This window comes from Gymnoscopelus braueri (assembly GCF_963280865.1).
Source record: "Gymnoscopelus braueri genome assembly, chromosome: 16".
NCBI lineage: Eukaryota > Metazoa > Chordata > Actinopteri > Myctophiformes > Myctophidae > Gymnoscopelus > Gymnoscopelus braueri.
Window position 1 is genome coordinate 38,355,281 of NC_137616.1, and position 27,069 is coordinate 38,382,349.

Sequence of the window (27,069 nt, forward strand, 5' to 3'; positions counted from 1 at the left end):
CATGTGGTAGAGGAAGTGGTGTGTGTGGGAGGGTGGTGTGCTTATGACTGAGAATACTGAGATTGATCATTTGACGCCTAATTTATGCTCTGTCGTAAGATTAAAATAGCCAATCTATAAGTTCATTACACGTCGTGGATGCAACGCATTGTGAGCTTGTAGATCGCCTATTTTCGACGCGACACCGCCATTTGACGAAGTATAAATCAGGCTTCAGCGTATATAGCGCTCAAGTATGAATGTGATTATTCTAATTTCTTAACCATGCACACTCTGTACGGACCGTGGCATTGTGGTCGTCCTGTGCCCCGCCACCACACACACAAACACTCTCGCGCAGGAAGATTCAGTCCTTGCTTCAGTTCCCCTCCCTCCCTCTCCTCAACCGCTCTCCCCTGAGAGGACTCGGTGTTGGGGGAAATCCTGTGGTCGCTCCGATTGTCATCTCAACTGTCTGGCGATGGAGACGTCTCTGGTGTTAAAAGTCTATATTCAGACTCGGAGTCAGAGTCATACCTCACTCTGTGCTTCCTCCCCTCACTTACCATCATGACGCATTAGCAACGCAGCAGCTCCCATAGCTGGCCACAGTATGTCTTTGTTTGTATTCCATAACCACATGAACCCTAATGTCCCTATTCTGGGCATTGTCATAATAGGCAAACGTTCAGTCAAAAATATCTACAGGCTCACAACACGTCAATGCGTTGTAGAGCTTGTTGATCGGCTATTTTCACCTAAGCAATTTGGTATAAAGGGGAAAAAAACGAGCCGGCCAACTACAGACCCCTGGGGGTCAGCAAATTTAGAGTTTAAGTGGTTAACCAATTTCAACCTGGCATCCTTATTTTGGGCATGTCATTATAGGCCAAAACAACCCTATTTGTGCCGTGGTGATTTTGTTTGGCAAATGTTGTCTGTTTGCTGTGATTCTTCAGATAATTTATTTTCTTTCTGAAGCATGAAAAAATTGTTTTGCTTCTATTCAACAGAGAAAAGTACCAACAAATGAGGATAATGAATTATGTATCAAACTGGTATTTGTACTTTTCCAGTCACTGTCACATTGTACCTCAACGGAACCAGAATCCCCTTTTGTTTCTAGAATGTATTAAGAACATAATGTGTATCTGTCTCAGTGTTTATTCACATTAGTCATTGTATGCAGACTTAATACACACACTCACTGCCTCCTATTACCCACAACTCACAGCATTGTCTTGAATAATTGGTTTTCTTACCTCATTAAGGACACGCACGCACACACACACACACACACACACACACACACACACACACACACACACACACACACACACACACACACACACACACACACACACACACACACACACACACACACACACCATTTATATGCCAACATCCACTCTTAATTATAAAGTTATAATCTCAAGGTGGGGTTGGAAATAATATGCCTGAAAAATATATAGATTTACCGTTGGTATTTTAATGCTTTATTTCAGTTAGTTAAGTGTAGAGAGACAGGAAACGAAGGGCAGACAGACATTCGAGACAAGTTGGGGGTTGGATTTGAACCTATTGGTCCTTGCACTAACGAGGACGATAATGGTCTGTGGATAATGGTCTGTACACTAACTGGCTGAGCCACCAGGCACCTCGATAATTAGCTTTTTACACTGTTTCCCCCCATAATAAATTGAATTTACTGACATTTTGAGATAATTATCTTCCATATGTTTCAAATGGTTTTAGCTCCTGGTCAGGATGCCCAACCTTAATTGCTTTGCTGAATATCCATCTGTTTCCTTAAGTACCTTATTTGAGCAAATATGTTTACCAGTAACGATAAAATGTGTGCCGTTAAGGAAATGCAGTTGAAACTCGACACCAAATCATTTTGCCGGACATAGCCGATCTGACACGTTGTGCGCTTGTAGATCTACTATTTTCACGGAATGTTCATCATTATGACATGCCCAGAAGAGGGACGCAAGGGTTCAAGTTGTTAAGGTTGCATTGCCTCCCACATAAAAAAAACCCAAACATAGCTAGTGGTTAACCCCAAATTAAGCCTGTGTATTATAGAGGTTACATTTTTAAGGTGTGATTTTAAATTGTGTAAACATGCGTAGTTTCACATTAAACTACAGCTTAAGTCCATTATAACTAACTGCAAGAGTTAGCGAGCCAAAGTCACATTAATTAAACCCTTTACCACACCTAAATAAATCTCTTTGGCTTGAGGTGGCATGATAAGCCACAGTACCCCCCCCCCCTCCCCCCCCATTTTTAAAAGGGGTATTTGTCTGCACGTTACTGGAAGTGAGATAACAGGGAATCGGTGTCGGCGATCACCTAGACGTCTTGTCTCACAGTCAAAACAAGGGCCCGTCCCATCGCAGCCCTCAACACTAACTCAATCAGCTTATCGCTTAGGTCACTGTGCTTGTAACCCTTATCTGCTACTGACACTATTTGGCAGCTGTGCTGATGTGGTTCCCTTTGCCAGCTAGAGAGTTTCCCCAGCCTTTATTTTATTTTGGGGGAGGATGCATGAGACCAGAGTTACCATAACATTTCTTTAACATTGCTATTATTGACGTCTTACTGTTGCCTTCTCGACCTCTACTTTCTACTTTATGTGCATCAGTGTATCTCCCCCAATTCCTACCTTCCTTGGGTATCGCACTCCTTGCCATGTGTCAAGTTTTGTCAACCACAGTAACATTTGAGCTGAGGAGTTGTGCTGCCCTCTTTTTAGGGTGGCCGTGGCTTAGTGGATAGAGAGGCTGTGTGGTAATCAGAGGGTCACCGGTTTGCCTCCCGGCCCGCCCATGTCTACCTGTCGAAGTAGACTAACAAACATGTTGATAAAGTATTCAAGCAATCACTCAATCAATGCTGCTAGTCAACCGACAATAACAAGTATATTTTCTACTCCCAAGTCTACTTCGTTCAGATCGACCCCTGCCTCAGCCTGTGTTCAGCCTACCATGATTACATTGCCTGTCTCTACCTCTACCTCTGCTTCTACTTCTGTTATACTGTATCTTCTGCTCCTACATCTACCTGTGAAGCCCTCCCCCCTGCCTCAACCTGTGCACAGCTTACATCTCCATATTATGTTTTTGAATTTGGGTTTTTGTAAAACTTTCAGATCAGTTAAACATACACAAATATAGCCAGAATTATAACCCTTTCAGATCAGAGACACATTTTTTTTGCGGGACGCATTTTAATTTCTCTAGTATCCACTTGAATGATCATCCGTGGGTCCTAGGACTCACAATAGGTCGCATCGCAAGCTTGTAGATCGGCTATTTTCGTTATTCGTCATACAATAAAGTATATAAGGCTTAGTCATCTAAAGAAAGTATCTACCTCACTGTGTTTTCTTATTTTATTCTGATGGCTGTTCTGCTATTTTAGTCGCTAGAAACAAAACAAAAACAGCCAACTACTATCACCTCACAGAGAAAGTTTCGGCCCTGCCTCTTTCTGTGTCCTGTTTCCTAGTCTCACCGTGCAATTTTGCAATAACCCCCTCCCCTGTTCCCTACGAAGCGTAATTCATTTTTCAGCGGTCACATGTGTCTTCTTCCTGCTCGGAGCACGGAGGCAGGTCTCAACACGCCCAAGCCATAGCCAGATGCATATTTTCAGGATGCTTTTGGTTACAAGTCCCAGCACTGACACCTTTCTTCTCAAGGTTATAATTAGTAGCCAGGCTAGCCTTCTCCAGCCGCGGGGACTGGTTGCGGCCTAGAAAGTGTCTTGTGTAGGGCAGCAGTGGAAGGTGTGTGTGTATATACCTGTATATAATATATATCTTTCCACCTTTCTTATAATGGAGATGGTGTGACAAAGAATTGCACCCACTTCTCTAGTCTCTACACCTGTAAACATGTGATGCGAGTGACTGACAATAAAGTTGTGTTGAGTTGATATAGCCTCGCATTTCAGTCCCATCCATTTATTTTGGGAGCAGAAAGTGGTAATTTTGTGGTTGGTTCAGATTTAGGCGACGCTAGGCTGCCAATGATGTGCAGCCTACATGGCCTTACACATACTGTTATGTCGCTCTGGAACAGCAGCGCAGCCACCTGCAATGGAAAACTGGACAGAAAACTGAGGACTGGCAAAGTATTGGTCGGGAATTTGACTTCCTTTTTTTTCCTCCTTCAGATTTTCAGGACACAACACTCCCTTAAATTATTGATGGAGAGATTTCCTGTTTTCTTGTCTTTTTTGCTCAGTATACTATTTCCTGCTTTTTGTTTTGTCCTGATCTCATAAGCACATACTACACACACATGTGCATGCGTGCGTGGCCGCATGCACACACAAAAATTGCTCTCCATTTATAAGTCATAGGCCAAAGTAAAGAGTTTAATGGCTCCTGTGTGCTTTGATAAGCCACCTGCTGCTACAGTGAACAGTCTGCTCCCAGTGCCCGCTGACGCTAGAAAAAGCAACTGATGCAATTTCCTCTCCAGCCTCATTCTGGTTTCCTGTCGGTGATAAATGACGGAACATAGTTCTCACTGGTCTTACTGGGATTCAAAGTTCATTTTGCGTTGAGTTACGTTGCAATATTCTATTAAAGTCATATCAGAATCACTTCGGAACCAATTTTGGGCACAGACCCACAGATTAAGAAATTGGTGTGTCTGATATCTCCTCTTTGATTGCTATGGATCAAACCTTGATGTAAGGGTTAGTAATTGCAAATAGTTTTATGTTTGATTTAACTATGTTTGAGCTTAACCCCTAAATGTGTGTCAGGAGTTGTCAGTCACAGAACATTTTGATTGACTTAAGTATGGCTGTACAAAGCTATTGTGATAGCTATGTGTACTGTGATGTGAACAACACTGCCTTTTGTCATAATTTTTTAGCTGTACAACTTAATGCTATATTTCCTCTGACATGCATACTTTATTTGCAGGCCTGATATTCTGTACAGCAATAGTTTGCTGGACCACGTTTTGATCTGTAAAGATAAAGAATGGAGTGGACAGACTCTTGTGATATGGTCATTTGAACACATGAACACTGCAATTTCAATGCATCTCTACTTTTAAAAGCGTCCCTCTATCCCAACCAGTGATTGACCAAACTTAATATCAATATCACTCATTGCCTGTTGCTAGGTGGCTAGCCCCACCCATCCGGTACCTAATTAGGTTAAAACGAACCATGCAGTATAAAGTATTGCCCTTGGGTCTGTGCACACTATATTAATGGCTGAATACTACTCTTATAAAGCAAAACTTAATTTGAATTGTGTTGAACACGAAGAGAGCTGTAATGCCGGGTTTTTTTTCTTCTTCTGCCTGTCATTGTCCCCTCTCCATGGTCCCCCTCACCAGCCCCAGGTCTTTCCTGTTCGCCCCAGCCTGGGCACACCTTGCTGGGTTGTTTCCCAGAGAATGAAAGGGTTGAGTTGAGCTTGAGTTACCGCTACCATGACACATATTGCTACAGGGAGCCTCCAGCCGGACACATCTTAACGCTGAATGGAGAGAAAACACCTGGGTCATCTGTAAAGCAAATGCCACCCTTTTGTTTGTTTTCTCCCCAGTGTGTCTGTGCGTGACTGCGTGTCAATGTCAAGGTGATTTCCAATAATCAGAACAAGTCCGCTCCTCTGCTTTGACTGAGTTGTTCAGAATTAGGACTACAACTATCGATTGGCTTCTTAGCAATTATTATATTGATTATTTTTCGATTTAATCGAGAAGGACTTTTTGTGGGGTAGTTTTTGTAATGCAAAACAATGTCATTGTTTTTTTTAAATAATCGACTAAATCAGTTAGTCTGATTAACCACCTAAAGTCCTATTTAATATTTGATCTTACAATGGTGTTGCGCAGAAATAGCAGATCTTCGCGCTGTGAGCTTATTTTCTGTATTTTATGAAATTACGTTTTTTTAATTTTTATTAAAATCCATAATTCTTTCATCATCGAATCAATCGATTAGTTCGATTAACTGCTGCACCCCTAGTCAGGATTAAGTGTCTGGCCCAAATCGCTGGCGTAGCGGCCTGGGCACCTAGGCTACAATGCAGCACGTCGCATGTTCGAGTCCCGATCCCGATGGCCTTTGCTGCGTGTCACTCCCCATCTCTCTCTCCCCATTTCCTGTCAGCCTACTGTCCTTCCTATCTATAATAAAGGCATAAAAAGACCCAAAAAAAAATAAAAATAATTTCCATTCATACCAGTCCTCAATTGCTCTCATCTGTTCGTGTCCCTATTGGTTCCATCCTGTTCTCGAGACTCATTCACCCAAACGAGTTGGTTAATTTCCAGCACGAGTGACCCCAGAGGGAATAAAACGTCTCAGCATTTGCAGTGGCAGTGCTGTGTGTTCTGCTGGTTGGAGGGACGTGGTGTGCACTGAAAATTAATATAGAGACTAGGGGTGGGACGATATGGGTACCTCACGATACGATATGTATCACGATATTAGGCCCACGATAACAATATATATCACGATATCTGAAAATGCCGATATATTGCGATATCACGATATATTGCATGAAATTTCACCAACGATATATCACGATATCTGAAAATATCGATATATTGCGATATCACGATATATTGCATGAAAATTCACCAACGATATATCACGATAGTCCTTGTATTCAATTCATAAACACATAAAATAGCACCAAACAGTTCAAAATCATCATTACACAAATACAGAGTAGGAAAAACAACGTATCACAAACTTTTTTTTTTAAAGGTCGATATTTTTCGGGAGGATATCGATTATTTATCGCGGGAGAAAGTATCGCGATATATCGATATATCGATATATCGTCCCACCCCTAATAGAGACTCTAATTGTCAGACAACATGAGCAAACCCAGGATGAGTGAGGTCAGTGTGAAACTTGAGCAGTGGCATGTTTCATGGGTCTGCAACAGAACTCTTGACATGTTGGCGTGATATCAGGTCTTAAACTGCTTCCAGCCATGATTTGTAAATTGAACAGAGTTTCATAATCTTTCAGTTATACAAGAATAGAATTTCATAGTATTTCAGTATAAATGTTGTTGCTTTAACATTTGTCAAAACCACATATCCGCTGAAGCATTCTTACCCACTTTCAAACTGTCGCTACTATTTTGGGCATGTATAGGTGAACATTTTCACATATTGTCGAAAAAAACTCACAATGCATCACGTAATGACACATTGTGACCTTGTAGATTTTTGAGTAGAGCTTAAGCAGTTATGGGACAACCCTGTGTTTTCTTCGTTACCATGCATATCATATATACACAATGTCATGGGTGCGTGACCTATTGTGTGTCGCATGTGCTCTGTCCCCTCCTTTATCTCCACTCTGCTGTCTAATAAAACTAAACAAAAATAAAGATATTATAGCTTTTAACTATATAAATATATATTACCTGGTTGTGTAACAGTTCCCTGTCCACATGCTGTCTTATAGCTGCACCATCCCCTGCTTTCAGCCTGACATGGCAGCCTGTGTCTTTGATGGCTGCCGGAGGCTGTGCTTGTAAAGTCATTTGTTCCTGGGAACAAGGAGCAAAGGTGTCTACTGGCTGTAAAGAACAGCAGGTTTGCACAGCTGTCTGTCTGTTTCACTGGTGGTCACCTCCCATCCTGTTGCAAGCCAGCCGTGATGTACATTGTGATTTAAATCAATTCCTCATTCAGTTACTACATTATTGTACGTCAATCATGATTTATTAACTTGTTTATTTAATTTGTCATGGTTCAAGTCTAAATCTAGGCTAAAGCGCTTGAATTGGTACATCTTTTACGCACAGTTTAGGCTACTGTCGATCTACTCTAGATGGTCTCATTGTTGAGATTGTTACAGCCGAACAAAGTCCCCAAAACATGGCCATGTCTCAATAAAACATTTTAACAACTTAAACCCTATATACTTAGTTGACCAAGGTCCCCTAGGGCTCAATACTTGGTCCACACATTTTTATCTTGCCTTATTGACTTGAGTAAGCTCACAACCCGTCGCAACGCGATGCCTTTTGAGCTCAGCTAGTGTCGCTAAATGTTCACCCCAGCATAGGGACACTAGGGTTCAAGTGGTTCAGATGGCTGAATTCCTCGGGGAAAGTGTGTGAAATCCCCCCGCTCATAATTCATATTCAATTCACTTCACTTCACATTCATCCATGTAGAAAGGCATTATCTCTACTGTGCTGGCTGCATGATGCTGCTGTCATCTCACTTTTGTTGTGACAGGCCATCGGTGTTACGGTATGATTGGTATCAGGCCACTTCTGACACTAGCAGAGGCACATTCCAGCTCTCCGTGCATCTGTCATTCAGTGAAAGACACGCATTTGAACCAGGCCAATATATCTGATGGCTGGGGGTATTATATTGACCCGTGTAAGTTGTAACCCTTTAAAATCTTCTGCTATCTATCCTGAACAAAGTCCATACAGGAAAAGATCAATATCATCACATATTTGCAGAATCCATGCACTAGGCAAAGGCACATTCTATACCGTTCGTCACTGTCGTGTCGGGCAGAACATTTTTATCTCCATATTTCAACGTTTGTTTTTAATAAATGAATGCCCTATTGTATACTTTGTCAAATGACAGTGTCATACAAAAGTAACAAATTGGATCCTTTGGAAATTGGAACACAGGTTATGTTTTCCCTTTCCTGAAAAGTAACGGTTTTGGACATACAAGGTTTCCAACCAAAAGCGATATTCTAGCTGTAAAAAAACCCCAAATAAATCAGAAGATATATTACACATATATTATAATTTTTGACCAATGTTATTTCAGAACGGTCAGTACCACAAACATAATATCGGCCCGGCCCGGCTGTACTTCCATGTGTAAGCCCAGTTTCACACGCCACAGCCAGGCTGCTTTGATACTGCTTAGTATTTATCTGCAGTTGATATGTTAAAAAGGTTGTGTTGACACAGGGTTGTGTAAATCAACTTGTTTGCCATGTGGGTTGAGTCTGCCGATATGCCCGTCTGAAGGATCCTTTGATGTGAACGAGAATGCTTCCTGTACAGAAAGCAGAACCCGGGCCAAGTCTGGGCTCCTCTGCTTAGAACACCTTTTCTCACGTTGTCTCGCCGGGCTTATTTAGTTCCATGTTTTTCCCAGCAGCAGTCCTCAAGTGCTGTGACTGTTTACTGTTTAGCACGGATGTACCCAAATCCGAAGACGTTATTCAGAAAAGCACAGCTAAAGCAATAGAAACTGATTCCTTTCACCCATAGTTATTATTTTGGGGGAAAAGTCATGATTGACTTGTCTGTGCGTCAGCCATTATGTTTCTTCAAATCGATTCATATTATTGTGGGTGGCTATAAGATAAAATTGCCCATCCTGTTTGAAACATAGGACTTTGATTTCACAAATTAACCTACTTTACTACATCACTGAAAAATTCTGTAGTCGGCTTCACCGAGTCAGCACAAAGCAGGCAGCGGGCTGGCTGAGACAGTTGACTTTTCCCAGCTATTACACAGGGAAACTCTTGCATCAAAGAGGAGGAGCTAGCAAGACGGCAGCCTGGTGATGAGGCAGCTGGATTTCTTTCAAAGCCCAGTTCTGACAGTTCATAAAACTTAGTTTAGTTAAAAATAAAAAAGCGGGAGAGAGAGATGAAAGGAACAGGATGTGGAAATATATTTCATTAATAATGATATGCCAATATTGAATGAATAGGATGCTTTTTTTGTTTTTGTACACTCCTACTGTTTAGCAGCGGCTACAATGTTGACCACCTCATTAACACATTTCCCAGACAAGGTCCAGCCATATACTGGGGTTTGACCTAGTTTTGTTTTGTGTTAAGTCCATGCTGCCTTTTGGTTAGTTAATATTTTGGGCACATCCTGTTTATGTGCTTACCACAGCCCGACACACATTGTTCAGCTTTTAGGCCTCTCCGACCATGTCTGCCCTCTTATTAGTGTGACAGGGGAGAGAACACTAAAGAACGATGAGTGAGAGTATGAGTAAGAGAGGGAGTGAGACAGATAGAGATGGAAGAAAAAAGATAGAAAGGGTGGTTTGCGAGTTGAAAAGGGACGGGGGTGGTGATGGAAATGGAGAGATGACGGCAGTGGGAATTGTGAAGAAAGAGATAAAGGAGACATACATGTGGGGACAACTTGAGGTCGACAGGGTGGATGTGGGGTTGCGAGCGGATGGATGTGGGGTAGTGATGCAGACGGAGAGCTTCTCTTTGGGAATTCTGGTATTGCTGGTGTGCACTGTAGCATTAAACCCAATTTAATGCTCCAACGCATGTTTACATTCTCTAAGCGATTCCCAACCCCCACAATACAGATTTTCAGTTCTTATCAATGATTTAATAACATCTCCCTGACATACATCCTACGTGTGTGTGTGTGTGTGTGTGTGTGTGTGTGTGTGTGTGTGTGTGTGTGTGTGTGTGTGTGTGTGTGTGTGTGTGTGTGTGTGTGTGTGTGTGTGTGTGTGTGTGTGTGTGTGTGTGTGTGTGTATTTTTTTGGGGCCGGCTGGTTCTCTGGCGAGATCGCCTCCCTTACACATCTGCTGGGAGAACCCCTGGCTGTGACATGAAGGGGCCCTGGTTCAATTTCCATCTGTAATTTGGGTAATTTAGTGGATGTTTTAAGCTACTTGCAGTTAAAACTGCAAGTAGCTTTTTTTGTTTTGTTTTTGAAGTGCCCCTCACAGTAAAATCCTCTGTGTTAATTTAACTCGGAGTGTAAAAATGGATCTGTAATGGTCCATTTATACACTGTCAGAGTTAAAATAACTCTGGGGATTTTTTCTGTGTGGTGCTTAGTCACTTTCCTTTTAGGGAGTGGGTTATTACAACCGTCCAGCCTTGATTTCCCTTTGATAACCTTGGTGTGCTATTTATTCAGCCTTCACTCAGTTGTATTTATGTGTACTTTGTTTAACCAGGAACACACACACCTGCCTTTGAAATAAGGCAGCTTTTGTTCAGGAGAGACCAATGTATTTTACCTACAGAAGTTGACCTTTTAAAACATTTTAAACTTAGTTTGGTTCACTTAACACATTTCCCAAAAAGAAGATAATATAATTTTGGTACTGAGCAGTACAACAGTTTTGTGATTTTTTCCCCTTCCTTTCTGTTTCTGTAGCATTTTCCACCCTGTCTGCTTCCTGGTACAGTCTGTCTTGAGACGTTTCTGAACAAAGAGGTGTTGCTGATTTTGACTGACAGAATGATCCTAGATCGATAGATTGCTGGGATCTATCAGGCTGTAGTTGCTGATAGGGGTGCAAGAGTTAATTGAACTAATTGTTTTAATTGATAATTAAAAGAAAATTGCCTTAAAAAATAGCAAAAATAGCAGATCTAGCTTGGCCATGTGAGCTTGTAGATCGGCTATTTTGGTATTTTTTATAGCATAGTTGTACCAACAAAGTATAAAATAAGGCTTAAGTGGTTAATTGATGTTGATATATATAAAAGAACGTCTTGATTCTTTGATTAATTGCAAAAAGTAATCGATAGAATAATCGCCAAGAAAGTTAGTCGATAGTCGCAGTCCTAGTTGCTGAGCCTGGCTTGACTTGGCAGTGAAATTCCTGCTGACACAGTGGCATTATATGACTGACACTGACATCAGTCATTTTAAATTGGAAGAACAAGGCTCATGTAACAGTAATTCTAGCAGCATATTTCCTATGAAGTCAGGCAAAGCCAAGTTGCTTTTTGGTGAGGTATTCATCCTTAAAAAAAAGCACAGGGGAAAAACACAGCCTCGTACTCACAAACCACGTGACCTCGTACGGAAATTACAAGCCATTGCAAATTTTGCGGGTTGGATTCTGAGCTCCGAAAAGGAAAAAAAAACGAGCCCATGTTATCCAGAAATCCAAATTCCTGGAGGCTTTGTACATGTGAACGACAAGTATTCATTGACCATGTGATGACGTTAGGGAATAAAGTCACCCATAGTCCCTTTAGTCATGATTGGCCCTATATGACTCTTGCAGCTTCAGAAGCTATGGCCACACGTATGGATTGGATTGCCTTCATTTTACGACGCAGGGTCTTCCCTCCTTAGCCGGGAGAACTCCCTGGCCCGCATACGAGGTGTGATAAGTCCACCTCCTTCAGCAATCCCGCCATGGTCAGGGGGAGCGGAAGGCCATTCCAAGGTCTCTCTACACCCCAACTGTTAACTGGGAAGCACTGATGTCTGTCTCTCTGCTTCTTTCTCTCTCTTTCTCTCTTTTTCTCTCTCTCTCCCTCTCTCTCCCTCTCTGTCTCTCTCCTGAAGGCGGCATTTTTGTGTCGTTACCTCACTGTGGTTGTAAATAATCCCCGTTATAGCTTCCAGATGTCGTCCGTCCCACTCTGGAGCTGGAACTGGGTTGGGGTTGGAGTGCAGTACGGATGTAAGGGTTGGACACTTACTGTAAGTCTCACTGCTGACTGGAGGGCCTGGGAATGAGAGGCTCTCCTCTCCCTCCCACACTCTATCTCTCTGTCTCTCATTCTGTCTCTCAGTCTCTGTCCTCGTTTCACTCACCTCACCACCTAAGAGGTTCATATATTATTTTCTGTGTCAATCTCCTGTCGTCTCGTCTACGCTGAGGAAGTCATTGACATCCCTGGCTTAGCTTCTCTTTTCCTCTCTCTCTCTCTCTGTCTCTCTGTAAGCCTCTGCCCCACCATCACCATTCTACCACTTTTCTTCAGTCTTCCTCTCCTTCATAGCTCTGGCTTTCTCCCTTCTCCTAGTCGATTACTCTCTTCCTTGTTGCTACCTACTCTTCATTTATTTTCCTCCTATTTTGTTCTCACCCTCCCTCCCTCCCTCCCTCTTCGATTCCAGTGCTGCTGTACTTGTTTCAAGTAGCGAGAGGAAAGCAAATATACATTTGGCACATGTGGGCGCTTAGGAATGGGGTACCATGGGTTCCATCATACATACACAGCAGCTATTACTCACGCATAGTCTACACACACACTGGCACGCACATACACTTACATACACATACAAACCATATGTCTTCATCAGACGTGCGGTACACACTACTCAGACATAACTAACTTGCACACACACAGGCATGCTAGCACAAACACACACATACACACACCATATTTCAGTCATGTAACAACACACATACAACGCACCCCATGCTTTTCTGTGCTATACTATCGTACATGTGTGTACGTGTTCTTCACATGTAGCCAAAGAGCCCGATATGGCTGAGAAAAGCACATCATGGAAATGGCCCAGGGTGAGGCTTGGTCATGAGCATTGAGCGTGTCATTTGCGGGTCTACTTGCTAAGTGAACCCACTTTCCCGTTGTTACCAAGTTTCACACAAAAATGGCTGAGAGTTCTCTGCTCGGTATGGAGGGAGATGGCTCTGATAACCACTCCACTGTTTTGGGCCAAACCAGTCTGGCTGTGTGTGGATTAGCTGGCTTCACTCGTGTTTTTCCAGTTTCACTGCATCCTAGAGCTGTGTACTGTGTGTGCGTGTGCGCATGCATTCTGAGAGTTAAATTAACTCTGAGGATTTTACTGTGTGTGTATATTTTGCACATGGAAATTATGTGCGTGTGTGTGTGTGTGTCTACTCAACAAAGCACACCAGTGCGTTTTGCTATAAGTGACTGACATGTCATCTTGTTCCAATCTTTGGCTCTCCAGCGGTACGCATCAAGTCTGTTTCAGTGCTCTTGCAAAACCCTCTCAACAACACAAAGAGCCCCAGTCACTTCCAAAAGCTCCCATTTCCACCTTCCAAAAGCATTGCCACAGGCTCGCGCCACGCCTCGACATAGCGACCGTTGCTATGTTTGGGCCGGCTTGTATATTTTGATTGTCGATAGCTCTTTGTCAGAGAGTTGTAATGAAGGCCCGCGGTGTTGCAATCAATCTAACTCGGCCATAAGAACGCACGCAGGCATTGTTCACTGGCTGCAAGTCTGTAAGACATGCAAGTGGAGACAGCTTTTGTTTGAGTAACAGTGTTTTTATATATTGACCCAGCAGTGAATTGAAATATGCGTCTTGTAGGCCTATTTCCAAAACACACACACACACACACACACACACACACACACACACACACATGCATGTGTGTCAGAAAGACTGTAGATCAGGGGTGGTCAGTTCTTTTTGATCTACCAGGTGATCAGATTGGGCTATTGAGGTGATCAATTGAGTTAATCAAAAACAACGTATTAACCATTATTGGTTGATGTGCTTAAAACCTTTGTCCCTAGATAAATCACAAGGTAGCTTACCTTTGTTATTCATTGTTGTCATTCTTTGTTCGTTTTAATTATTAAACACTTATGCCATACTTAGCTTGTAGATCGCACTATTTCCTCTTATTTTTTTTTAAACATTTGGAAGATTTTGGAACATGTTGGACAGTTTTTGCCTATAATGATGATGACATGCCCAAACTAGGGCCACTAGGTTGAAGTATTAAAATGACTATTCTTACTTATTCTATGCTTGTATTATTCTTCTAAACAATAAAAAGACATAAAATAAATGGTGGTTTTCACTATATGGCACTGGGTGATCACGGCAGCCTTGGAAAATGTGATGGTGATGGTGTACCCGAAAAGGTTGCCGACTCCCCTGCTGCAGATGAAGGGAGATTGGACTGTGTGTCAGCGTATCGTAAGCGTACCCTTGTGCGTGTGCTACTGTGCGTCTGTTCTGTACGCATTCGTCCCTGTGTTTCTGCGTGTGTGCTTTGTTGTGGACAGGGCCCATGGCTTCCAAGGTTTGGAGATGAAAGACCGTTTGCATCTGGTGGGTTTAGTTGAGCTCCTGACTCGGTACAGAGCTACTAATCAACAGAGCAGAGGGGTCTCTCTGCTCTCTCTCAGGTCCCCTTCATCCCTGAGAACAGCGGTTCTCAACCTTTTTCAGGCCGCGACCACCCAAAATAATCATATTTGAACTGGGAACCCCCCCCCACACTGACAAGAACTTGGAATTGTTGGCATTACATTTAGTTTGACTCTCTTCCACAGATAAATATTGTGAAAATAGCAGATCTACAAGCTTACAACGCGCGTTGTTGTGAGCTTGTAGATTGGCAATTTGGCCAATGTTTGATCTGTTTTTATAGTATATTTTGTTGATTAGTTTTGATGCAGTAATGGTCTTTTTTCTTTTCATTTTTTTTTTAGGTATTAAAAAGGTCTTAAAAGTCCTTAAATTGTCACTTAACTGTCATGAAGTGACCTGGGGGTCCCGACCCACAGGTTGAGAACCACTGCCTTAGAACAGTGACGTGATAACAGCTACTTTACACTCATACACAGTCAAATCTATTCTCTGGGTTAAATCAATATTGTACATGTGGCAGTGAATTGACAAGGAATTAGCTTTAGTTTGTGTAGTGTCAACACAGAAAACGTACATTCAGAAAACATTGCGTACAATGAATACTTAATGACCACTTAAAAATAACACGATGTACATGCATATTTATGTAGCCATACATACTTTGTGTTTTGTACTTCATACATACAGTAAGTATATACTTGTATGGATATGAATATGTAATACACAGTAGCAACTACTATTAGCATTGTTATAATGAAAGAGCGGATTATTTTTTAACAAGCCAGGTGTGCCCACAGAAGCTCACTTGAGCATTGTGCAACTATTAAAAGACATACAATATTTATATATTACAAAGTGTACATATTGACATTTGTAGATGCAATACATCAATATGTTACTTATAGCGAGAACATAATGCATATTAGGCACTTTTCTCCTGTGGTCAAGTTGGACATGCATTCCCCACCCAGTTATGCAATACCTGTTGTCCCCGTCTGTCTGTGTCCCTTTTATGCCTATACATGGAGTTCTGTGTCAGGCATGCTCAAATATGTAGTCCAGGCCAGTCTATGACATCAGTACTATGATGCCATATTGATGACTTAGGGGTACTCCATATTTGGGGATTTGCGGATTCATCAATATTTATATGGAGATCTGCTGATCCGACCGACTTCCCACTTGTCGCATGACTCACTCAGGTTATCTGCGATACGCACGCCGAGTTTGAAGTCGTCAGTCCCATATATGGGCGTATCTGTCTGACAAAATACACAGACATGCACACATGATGATCACAATGAGAATTGAGTATCCGTGCTTTGCCAAGCGGTGTACCAGACATTTGCAATCACCACGGGGACCCAGTGTATTCAATAACACAATATTGCCAGTGATTCTGAGCTCCCAGTCCCTTACGCCTTACCAGATCAATTCAACTGAGGGGGAAGAGGTGATGAACTGTCCGGTTTTCAGCCGCTATTGTCTTCCCAACAGCACCAGCCTTTGTGCCTGATGTCGCCGAGTATATTGAATACTTAACTTTGGACTGAGTCCGACTGACAGCAGAATAGGAAACTCTCCAGCCATGGCCAAGATCTTGGCTCGAATTGTCTTTGTCGATGCCTGTATCGTATCAGTTATTGTCATCCATTAGGGTGAATGGCTTGCCCTGGACTGATAAGAGAGAAGGCAAATTAGAAGTTGGAGTACTGATAACTCGATACTCTTATTGATATCAGAGTGTGATGACTTGTAAGCCTGATAATAGCAGATCTACAAGCTCACAATGCAGCGTCGCATCTCAACATGAGCTTTTAGATCTGCTATTGTCATGTATAAATGAATTAGTCTCTGGCTAATGGCCAACTTTGCTAGCCTTGGCTGTCCTCTTCGGTGTAGATTCTATAATACATAAAAAATAACAAAAGTTTGATCATATTTGCAATGCTTTTATGACAGAGATGTCAAGAGTTCCTGTGAGATTTAACTAGCCAGTAGCAAATCAATAAATGGTTATTAATGATATTCTGGCCTACAAAGCCGGAATATGGCAGTAAATCTGTGTTGTGTTTTAAAAGCCAAGAGTCAAGACAAGAGTATAGAGCTAAACAACAAAAAATAATCCCATTAAATGATATACTATGCACTCATGTACCAACCATACATTTGCCTTGACAGGACAAACATTTGGAAGTGATCTTTCTCAGAGTCATTAGTCGTTACTGGTTCTGTTCTTTGGCTAGCTTACAGTGCATTCATATACTGACACTGCTGTAATAAATGTGCCAAAATCTGATTTGAATACACCAGTTTTGTTATAGCTCAAATAAAATAGTGGAACCTGCAGATAAAAGGCTACACTCCTGGGTACCACAACAAGTTACTGGACTAATCCCAATCTCATAGGGTTGAATCTATGTCGCTTGTCAACTCCCCAATTTAGTCCCTCTGTGACAGGAAAATGGCCCCATCCCTGTCAAACTTCTGCAAGGAACAAGCCATATTTCAAAAAGAATCGTGTGTTGGCTCAAAGTCACTCACTAAAGCCGAAGAGTAGTCATATACATTTATATTAAAATGCATGGCATCTGAATTGGAATTGGTACTTAATTTAAACCGGGGTGTTCGGTGCACCTTGTACCTTTTTTTTTTTTAAGGTGATGAAACGTGCTTGAATGTGTCTCTTGAGAATCTCCTGAATTGAACCTTTGTGTGAGTTCACAGCAAAATCATCAGTGTTAATTTAAATAGAACTGTAAAAATGTAACCAATACGTGGACCTATTTTTAAACATACTTAAATTAACACACAGAATTTTACAGTGTGGTCTTTCTCAAACAGATGGAGACAGCTGTGAGAGACTAAAGCCTGATTTGTTGCACGGCAATAATAGCCGATCTACAAGCTCACAACGCGCCACATCACAACGCGGTGTGAGCTTGTAGATCGGCTATTTTCGGAGCTGGCCAACATGCTACTGGTTACTGTACTTCCAGGCTCTTAAGCTGATGGTTTTCTCTCCTAAAGCCTTTATTAAGCTGCTGGTGTCCTTGGGATTACAGAGGAGTGGGTGGAAAACCTCACTGCACGCTGTCTCTTGCTTGCACTGGAACTTTTTTTGTTTGTGACATGTACATTGTACAATAGGTTACAATAATTAGCCTCATGACCTCATGAACTTCCTTTAATATTACATTATCAAACGGCTCTCCTACGCACCTGATGCCAAAAACACGCCAGTGTGTAAAAGGCTCATTGTTCCAGGATTACAAGATGTAAAATTAAGTCAGCAAGCTTCACTTTCCCGTGACAGGTGTTGCCACCATCCAGCCTACGCTCTGGGATCACTGAGGGTGTGTGTGTGTGTGTGTGTGTGTGTGTGTGTGTGTGTGTGTGTGTGAGAGTAGTATTATGCCAGGGAGGGCAGGGCACACACTGTGGTCTCCATTTGTGCTCCTCCAGTGCATGACCTTGGCATGGTTAGGCCTGTTGTCACTTGCGGTGGGAGAGAACAGAACAGGAGGAGAAGGGGAGGGTGAGAGTGAGCAAGGCTTCCCGAAGAGAGAGAGAGAGGGAGCGACAGAATGGAAGGAAGAGAGGGAGAACAGGACAGACAAAATGTGAGAAAAGGGGGGAGGAGATGTGTGTCAGGGGGGTGGGGGTTGGGTTGCTCTCAGTGGCCTGTTTGTTTTATATCTGCAGGCCTTTCCCTTTTTTCACAGCAGGAGAATGTCTTTTTCCTGAACTGCAGAGGTTTTGTGAAGTCATGGCAACCAGACAGTTTTAGAGTGATGATTGGCCGATGAGGGATTGCAGAAAGGCCCCGACTGCCAGCTATTGGCTGGTGGTCAGTTTCACACACACACACACACACACACACACACACACACACACACACACACACACACACACACACACACACACACACACACACACACACACACACACACACACTATGCAGTAGGCATGGAGAAAACAGATGTTTGGAAAGTCACTGTAAATGGCTTCTTTTGTTAATCAGTTGCTATGCAAGTGTGTATGTCTAAATAATTTAAATGTATAATAATATACACTTAGGTAAAGGCCAATATAAAAAGGCAATGAAAACACTGCTGGAGTGATCAGCATAGGTGCCAAGACTTTGCCCATTAATTAATTATTACTGTGATAGATAACTTCCTGTGGATTCTACTTTGAAGGGATAGTTAAACCGTTTTTAAATTGGCACTACGGTTACTAAGAAATGTCCACTGGATGTTTGTTAACATTTTGTAGCAATGGAAACGAAAGGGGTTAGCTTGCCAGTATCCACCAGCTAGATAACTACATTTCAGTTGATACTAGATATATGAAAAACAGAACTATCCCTTTAAACATCTCCACCCTTTATCAATGCAGAATCAGCGTAGCCAATTGGCTGACCTTGGTGAACCTGTGGTCAATTCAGGTTAGGCGTGCTCATATCATGTAAACCAGGAAGTGACTGAAGGCTGCTCAACAAATGAGGGAAATGCTGAATTCATTGATCACAGAGATTCAATCTCTCATCTCGGCTTAGCTTTTGTAAGAGAATGCCTGTGACTAACATGACCACCCAGACCTGATAAAAGTCTGTTTTTATACCGACACACTACTGTTTTTATCAGCATGGGTTGGAACTGAGAACGGTGGGGTTGTTGGTGGGTTATCGCACTGTGATATTATATCCATGTTTTAGTTTCCGTCAGCCTGCATCCCTGAGCAAGACTAAATTTATGTAATTAGAATGCAGGTTAAAACCTGCATGGTGATGGCTCACATGATAAACCCGCTTGCAAAAATTATATATAGGTTTTAAGGCTGTTCTCTGTTCAAAAAGGGCTCATACACTACGTTTTATGGAAAACTTGAGAGTAATATGACAGTAAATCTATTACTGAAATACTTGATCCTGACTTGGCCACCTAGCAGTTCCTCCTCATCCATCCCAGCTGAAATGTTTTAAATGCTATTACTATTATTATTTCCTGGTCTAGTATAATTTTTGGTCCTAAAACCTCACAACACATTGCAATGCGCTGCTTTATGAGCTTGTAGATCAGCAATCTTTGAACATTTTCAGACACCAGTTTGAAAGTGATCAGAACACATCGGTTTTCTATAATTGCCCATACCGTCAAAAAAGTCAAATAATTGCTAATATATCGGCCAAACCAATATATTGGTCTGACTCTAATCTTGTACATTGCTGCTGTTGGACAGTCTTGTGGACCATGTCATACCAACATTTCACTGCTTGTACTTATATGACTGAGTGACAAACACCTCTTGATTCTTCTTGGCTCTTAGACGCTGCATTGCTGTAAAGTTGCTTACATTCTATGAACTTGAAGGAAATTAACAACGAATGCCTCTTGTGTACATGATATCACCAATATTCATCCCCCAAATATTTCCACTTAATGAGGCATTCGGTGAAAAATATGATTTGATTTTATGAGTATCAACCTTGCTGTGGTTGTGAAGTCCCTAGTGGTGGATTGAAGTAAAATCCTGACTGTGTGTCCTCTTCTCTCTCTGCAGCCAAACCTTTCACCACCAAGGTGAAGCAGATGCGCCTGCACAAGGAGGACTTCGAGATCCTCAAGGTGATTGGACGAGGAGCCTTTGGAGAGGTAATCTACTTCCTGGGTTTTATTTTCTTACTAACCTTACCACAGAAACTTTGTAACATGACCCCAGAACAATACGCCACATAGCTCATGCCAAGAGGCCACAGTCCCTCCCTTCTGCCTTCTCCTCGCAAACTCACTAAACACGCCTCATAGGCGACATTGCAGAGAATTTTCTAGAAGTTGCATTACAAGCAATTTAATTGTTTTGATGTGATTTGAATTGTCTTTCCTTGAGATATATGATATAAGACAGGTTAATAACCCTGTCATGAAAATGCAGTTTCATTTCTGTCTCCTCCTTTAATACTCATGGAGCAATTGAGCAAACATTTAGGCCGGTCTGATCTCTAGTCTGCATTTATATGCTTTCAGCCTTTCACCCTTTCACACTGACGGCAGAGGCAACCATGCAATGCACCAGCCTGCTCATCGGTAGACAACCACTGTACCATAGCAGCCCTTAGTGCTGTGGTCCATTTTAACCACTTAAACCCTATATACTTTATTGACCGGGGTCCCCAGACGTACTATATATCCTTGGCCCACTCCTTTTAAATCTCTTTGCGCGTCGCAACAGGATATGTTGTGAGTTAGAAGATCTGCTATTTTCGCCAAATGTTTGCCTATTTTCACAGAATGTTCACATTATGATATGTCCATAATCGGGACGCTAGGGTTCATGTGGACCCACAAATAAGAAGTGATCATTTTATATTATGACAACCCCTTTCACTTCAGTGGTTCATTACTCTTTAATAACACACTATTACGGCAACATCAAGTGAAAGTAGGAATATGATGTCCCTTTCAAATTATTATTAGCAGCATTATTTCTAAAATGTACGTCTTCACAGCATGTAGTAGGAACCTGTTACTCTTGTTGGTTTGCTTTTCTTAAATGACCTTAACCACATTTAAACCTAGCATCCCTAATTTTGTGCAGGTTTTCAAAAATAAATAAAGTAAAATATTTAAAAAATATGTTCAGTTTTTTAAACATTTTCAAAGCTCACAACACGTCACATGTTGTGAGCTTATAGATGGACTATTTTCGCTATTTTTGAACAAAGTACAATAGGGCTCAAGTGGACAATAAACGGAAAACTGTTTTCTTTTTCTTTTTATGAGACCCCATGCAATGGCTTGGGGGACCACAAGTGGGTTGCAGACCCCAAGTTGAACCCCTTGGTTCTGGTGGTCCCCTCTGCTTGCATTCCAGCAGCAACTAGTATTAGTCTCGAGGCTTGAGCACCACGCCGAGCATGATCCTACTTGTATGTCTGACTGAGTTAAACTTAATAAGTCCCCCCCTTTCACACTCTTATTACCCCAGGAAGAGAAATGAATTAGTGCAACTGAAACTCGTCTCCGTACTTAGTTTTTTCTTTTCTTTTTTACCCCTTCACTGACTGCCCCACGGGGAGGTTGAAATACTGTTGTCACTGGGTTTCAGGGAGTGATGTCAGTGCTGGGGAATGTTGGAGGGACAAGTAGCATGGTGCTCAGCCAAGTCTCTTACCTCAGAGCGGTGTACTCTTACATAACACCGGTGTCCAGGAAGCACCCTTGTGTCTTCAGTTTTTACCCCTTCCACTCCAATTTCATTTCTAGATTCTCATATTAGCTGACAGTTGTTGACATTGTCCACGAATGGGTTTCGCTATCGCACAGCCCTGCGCTTAACTAACCTATCGTCGCTGTCGTGCGGGAAACCTTGTATGTCCAAAACGGTTGCTTTTCCGGAAATTGAAAACGGAACCTGTGTTCCAATGGACCCAAAGTACCGGTAGTTATTATTATTCACTTAGGCTCTTGTTAATACTTTCATTGGTTAAATATTAATATAAAAAAAACACAAACAGACTTAACCACTTTGAACCTAATGTCTCTAGTTGGGCATGTCTTGTCATTATAGGTGAACATAAAAAAATAATTGAAAATGGAACAAATAGTATATCTACAAGGCAAGCTCACAATGCTTTGCATCGCAACACATTTTTGCACAACACTGTCATACACGACACAATACTGTCATACAATGAATGAAGTATAAAATAGGGCATTAATTGACGAAAGAACTTGAAAAGATGATATATAGAGAAAGAGATACAAGGTTTCTGCCCGACAGTGACGCTATGCAACATGCTTTGGAAACGGGAGGAGAAGTTGACGCCAGCCACTGGCTAAATGCTGGACGGGTTTTGGCTATGGTTTCTATTCCACTAGCCATTTTGGCAAGTACCCAAACATCACTTTGAAGTTCCTTTCTATTCCAGGTCAATCAATCAACCAGCTAAAATAACCATCAATTAGCCTGGTGAAATAGTGAAAGAGGCCATTGTAGCAAGTTGATTTCCTACTGGGATTATGAAATGTTGAAATGTATGAACGTCAGCGGGGAATAGACCTGTTTTTTCCATCCAATCCTTATAAGTACACCCTTTGGATCCACAAGTCTTTTGCCGGACATGGAAGAATAAAAGCCTCATACTGTAGTCGGTGTGTATTACATTATGGTGCGAGACTGCCATGGATTTGTAGCATTTTCGGAGTCTGTATAACGCACACACGCACACACACACACACACACACACACACACACACACACACACACACACACACACACACACACACACACACACACACACACACACACACACACACACACACAGAGAGAGAGCCCACTTTTTCACCCATTAAGACCTGAGGCGATTCTTAAAAATGTTTTCTAAATCCTAACAGTTCTTTGAAAAAAACCAAAGATTTAATTTTTTTTTTTTTTTCAAAAATAGCAGATCTACAAGCTCATAGCGCGGCACTCGGTGCCGCGCTATGAGCTTGTAGATCTGCTATGTTTGAATAGCCAAAGAAATCTAAAGTGACACAGATGCGTTCCAGGTCTTAATGGCTCAACGCATACCTGAAAGAGCACACACTTTCACGCAGACATACGTTGTTGATGATTCTTATGAAACACGCATACATGCACAAACACACAGGAGGATTGGAACCCTGCCCAATGTTCCAGGCCCCGCTCTGGCCTCAGCAAAGCTTTTACTGGGCTTCAGTTTCACACAGTCTGGGTGAACCGCACCAAGGTGCCCCTGTAGCATGTCCCAGAGGTGCCAGCGGGGAATGGTTGACAGGGTTTCACAAAGCCCAAAATATGTAATGTCGTCATTTGTGGAAAGAGTTCCGATAAAATCGGGCGCAGGCCTGTGGTTGCTGAAGGTTATCTGCCCTTAAATCTCCACTCCCAGTCCCAGAGCTGTGCCCTGTAAAAAGGAATCACGGCAAGGGAGAGAGACACAAAGGGACAGAAGGCAGAAAAAAAGTGAGTGTGTGAGATGAAGTTATAGAGAGACTGACTGAGAATAATAAATAGAGGGAGATCTGTAGTGTTCTGTAGCAGAGTTGCAAGTTCAAAATGTTTGACTACGATCCCTCTTTGACTGCAAATTGTCTACCTGTTTTGTACACCGTAAAATACTCAGTGGTATTTTTTTTATTTGTAACTTTACTGTGTAACACACACTGCAGGGTTCCACTGGTATATGCCTCTGTCTCTGAATGGATTGTGTGTGGTATGACCCAACATATAGTACTATGCCATCATGGCAATGTCCCTGTGCCCTTTGAGTGAGCCAGCTCTGCCATTATGCGTTTCATACGTAACTAATACAGTTAGTTTTGGGCAGCTTGAGAGGCAACGTGATCGTCACATGGGTCCATTATTCATTCACATGATAGGGACGACTTGACTAGTGCAATGTATGCCATTAGTAGGATGCTAGTATTCTAATTGAATGATGATAGATCTACAGTAGGCAACTGTCTTAGCGTTGCGATCAGTTTCTTTCACTCATGCCAACATTCCAGAGTCATGAAGTGTTGCTGTTTTATTAGTGGGGTTATAGCAGTGGCGGCCAGTTGACCTTGTATCGGATCAACGAAAACGGAGAATAGATACTTTCTTTGGGAAGGTCCTGTGAAGATTAGAGACCCAGCTGTATGACTGCATGCAGTCCCCTTTGTGAGGCTTTGACAAGACTGCACATGTACTAGGGCTGGGCAATTAACAGAAAACCTATATTTAGAGCCAATAACTGACTTATAACCGAATAATTGAGCAAGGTTTTTTTAATCATTGTTTTCTTATAGCAACAAATAATCAACTAAATCGATTAGTTTGATTAACCACATAACTTCGTTGAACAATAGTGGCGTACAAAAATAGTGAACATAGCTGATCTACAAGCTCACAACGCGGCATATCGTGACAAGCTTGTAGATCTGGTGTTCTCACTATACTTTTTTTTATGATTCTTAATCGAGGCACAAGTCTGAAATAATCGTGACATTGATTTGAAGTCATATCGCCAAGCCCTAACATGAGAGATGGGCAAATGTATAGACGGGGCAAGAGAAGGAGAGATGGAACAAAATTAAAAGACTGGAGATGCTGAGTAAGGAAAAGACTTTCAGAGAGACCAGAGAGAGAGAGAGAGACACAGAGAGAGAGAGAGAGACACAGAGAGAGAGAGAGTGCAGCATGTTTAGGTTTCAACCTTGCCATTGTCAGCAGCAGGGAGAAAAATGGCGTTGGTTCGTGATGCAGCAGAGATCTCCTGATGAATGTGTTAATTGGTTTCCTCTCCTGCTCCAGTATGGAGCAGTACATGGCTGCTGCATTATGGGCACATCAGTAGTAGCTGCTTTGCAGTAACTACATGAACCCTAACAATCCCTATTCTGAGCTTGTTGCGTTGTGAGCTTGGAGATTGTCTATTTTCAGCAAAGAGATTTAGTAATACTTAGTGTTTTGTAGAGGGATAAAAGAAGGGGACCAAGTATTGACCCCTGGTGGGACCCTGGTCAGTAAAGTATACGGTTTAAAGGAGAAATCCGGACATTTTAAGTGTTATCTTTGATGTGTCGTTACTCACCTACCGACGTAAAAGGTGGCGTAAAATGCGCTGAAAGTTCCTGAGAGGCTACCGCTAATGCCGAACGATTTAACACTGGTTGCTTGTTTCTCTACCTGGCAACACCAAGTTGCCAGGTTCTGGGAGAGAATCAAGCAACTAGTGTTAGCTCGTTCGGCATTAGCGGTAGCCTCTCAGGAACTTTCAGCGCATGTTTGACTATCATGAGACTCCACAATGAGTAGTAGTAGAGAAAAAAATAACTTTGCATCGGTTATAATAGACGAATTTCCCTAAGCCACGCGCTCCCATTATGCCAACGGAGGGGGTTGAAAAAATGACGACAGGGAAATCTCTGGAAAAAAAACAACGCCACTTTTTACGTCGGTAGGTGAGTAACGACACATCAAAGATAACACTTAAAATGTCCGGATTTCTCCTTTAAGTGGTTAACTCATCTTGATCCTAAATTAAAGGTAAATTCTCACTGCTTTTCCAAAACGGCGGAAAACAGGGCTTGACAGACACAGATTATTACATTGCCCATGTTTGACAAATCTGTCATGTCTGCTGGCCACTTTGGTCGGTTGCCAACGTGTGCTCTGCTCAGTCAAGTCTTTCCTATTCAGCAAGCCATTTTAGCAATGAAGAAATTAGTTAATTTGCCTCGTCTAACCAAATGAACCCTAGAGTCTCTGTTCTTGGCATGTCATAATAGGCGAACATTCACTGAAAACAGCCTGCGAAAATTGCCGATCTACAACCTCACAACCCTTCGTGATGCATTGTGAGCTTGTTGACTGGCTATTTTCGGCGAGGAGGGACAAAAGGAGGAGACCAACGTAAGTATAGATCCCTTGGGAAACTATTAGCCCCTGTGCCCGAATGACAAAATAACTCCAAAACCCACCCTCCAAATGTTAGCTCCCTGACCTATTTATTATTTACATTGGAAATACTCAGTTGACAAATTGTGACAAATGATAATTATAGAAGAATCCCCAAAAACTATGCGGAATTTGGCGTGGGAAAATTGAGCATCATGAATTAGCCGACTCCAAAAACCCTGGCTAATCCTAGCCACCGGCTGTTTGCCCGTTTCTGTGTGCCTGTACTGTATGTCACTCGGCCCGCACATTTGTCCTCCAGAGGGCACTGAAACATCTTAACTATGCACAACTCTAGGTCGCCTTGTTTATTCATATTATCTGGTCATTTGCAAACCCTTGTCAATATAGGGTCTAAATTAACCTTTAGACTGGTCATGAAAACCAGCAAACGAGGTCGGAAATGAGGAAGAGTAGAGGAAGAATGGAGTGCAGAAAGAGGAGATGGAGAGAAGGACAAAAACACAAAGTTGTTGCCAAGAACAGTGTGCTCCACCTCTTGTCCTCTCTCTCTCTGCCCCTGTTCCTCTCCTCCTCCTTAGAGTGATCGCTGGGGGAAATCCAAACAGTGGAGGAATGTTATCATTGTATTGCATTAGCTGCATTCCCTGGCTCATTTAATAGACTGCAGGCTCCCCTCTTGTATGGACCACTCGCTTGTTTTCACTACTTGACAGAGAGAGATAGAGAGACAGTGTTTACATATTTCCATGTGTGTCTGCATACTTGTGTGTGTGTGTGTGTGTGTAATTAACTGGGTTGTGTG

At 42.1% G+C, this 27,069-nt stretch overlaps 1 protein-coding gene across 3 annotated transcripts in view; it reads left to right on the top strand.

Moving 5' to 3' along the window:
- LOC308103641 (serine/threonine-protein kinase MRCK alpha-like) overlaps nt 1-27,069 on the top strand; it is a 103,614-nt gene that overhangs the window by 15,499 nt on the left and 61,046 nt on the right. For all 3 annotated transcript variants that reach the window (XM_080453729.1, XM_080453730.1, XM_080453731.1), the window contains exon 2: nt 20,400-20,491. In XM_080453729.1, the coding sequence (XP_080309855.1) occupies nt 20,400-20,491 (92 nt within the window). The remainder of the gene's footprint in view (nt 1-20,399; nt 20,492-27,069) is intronic.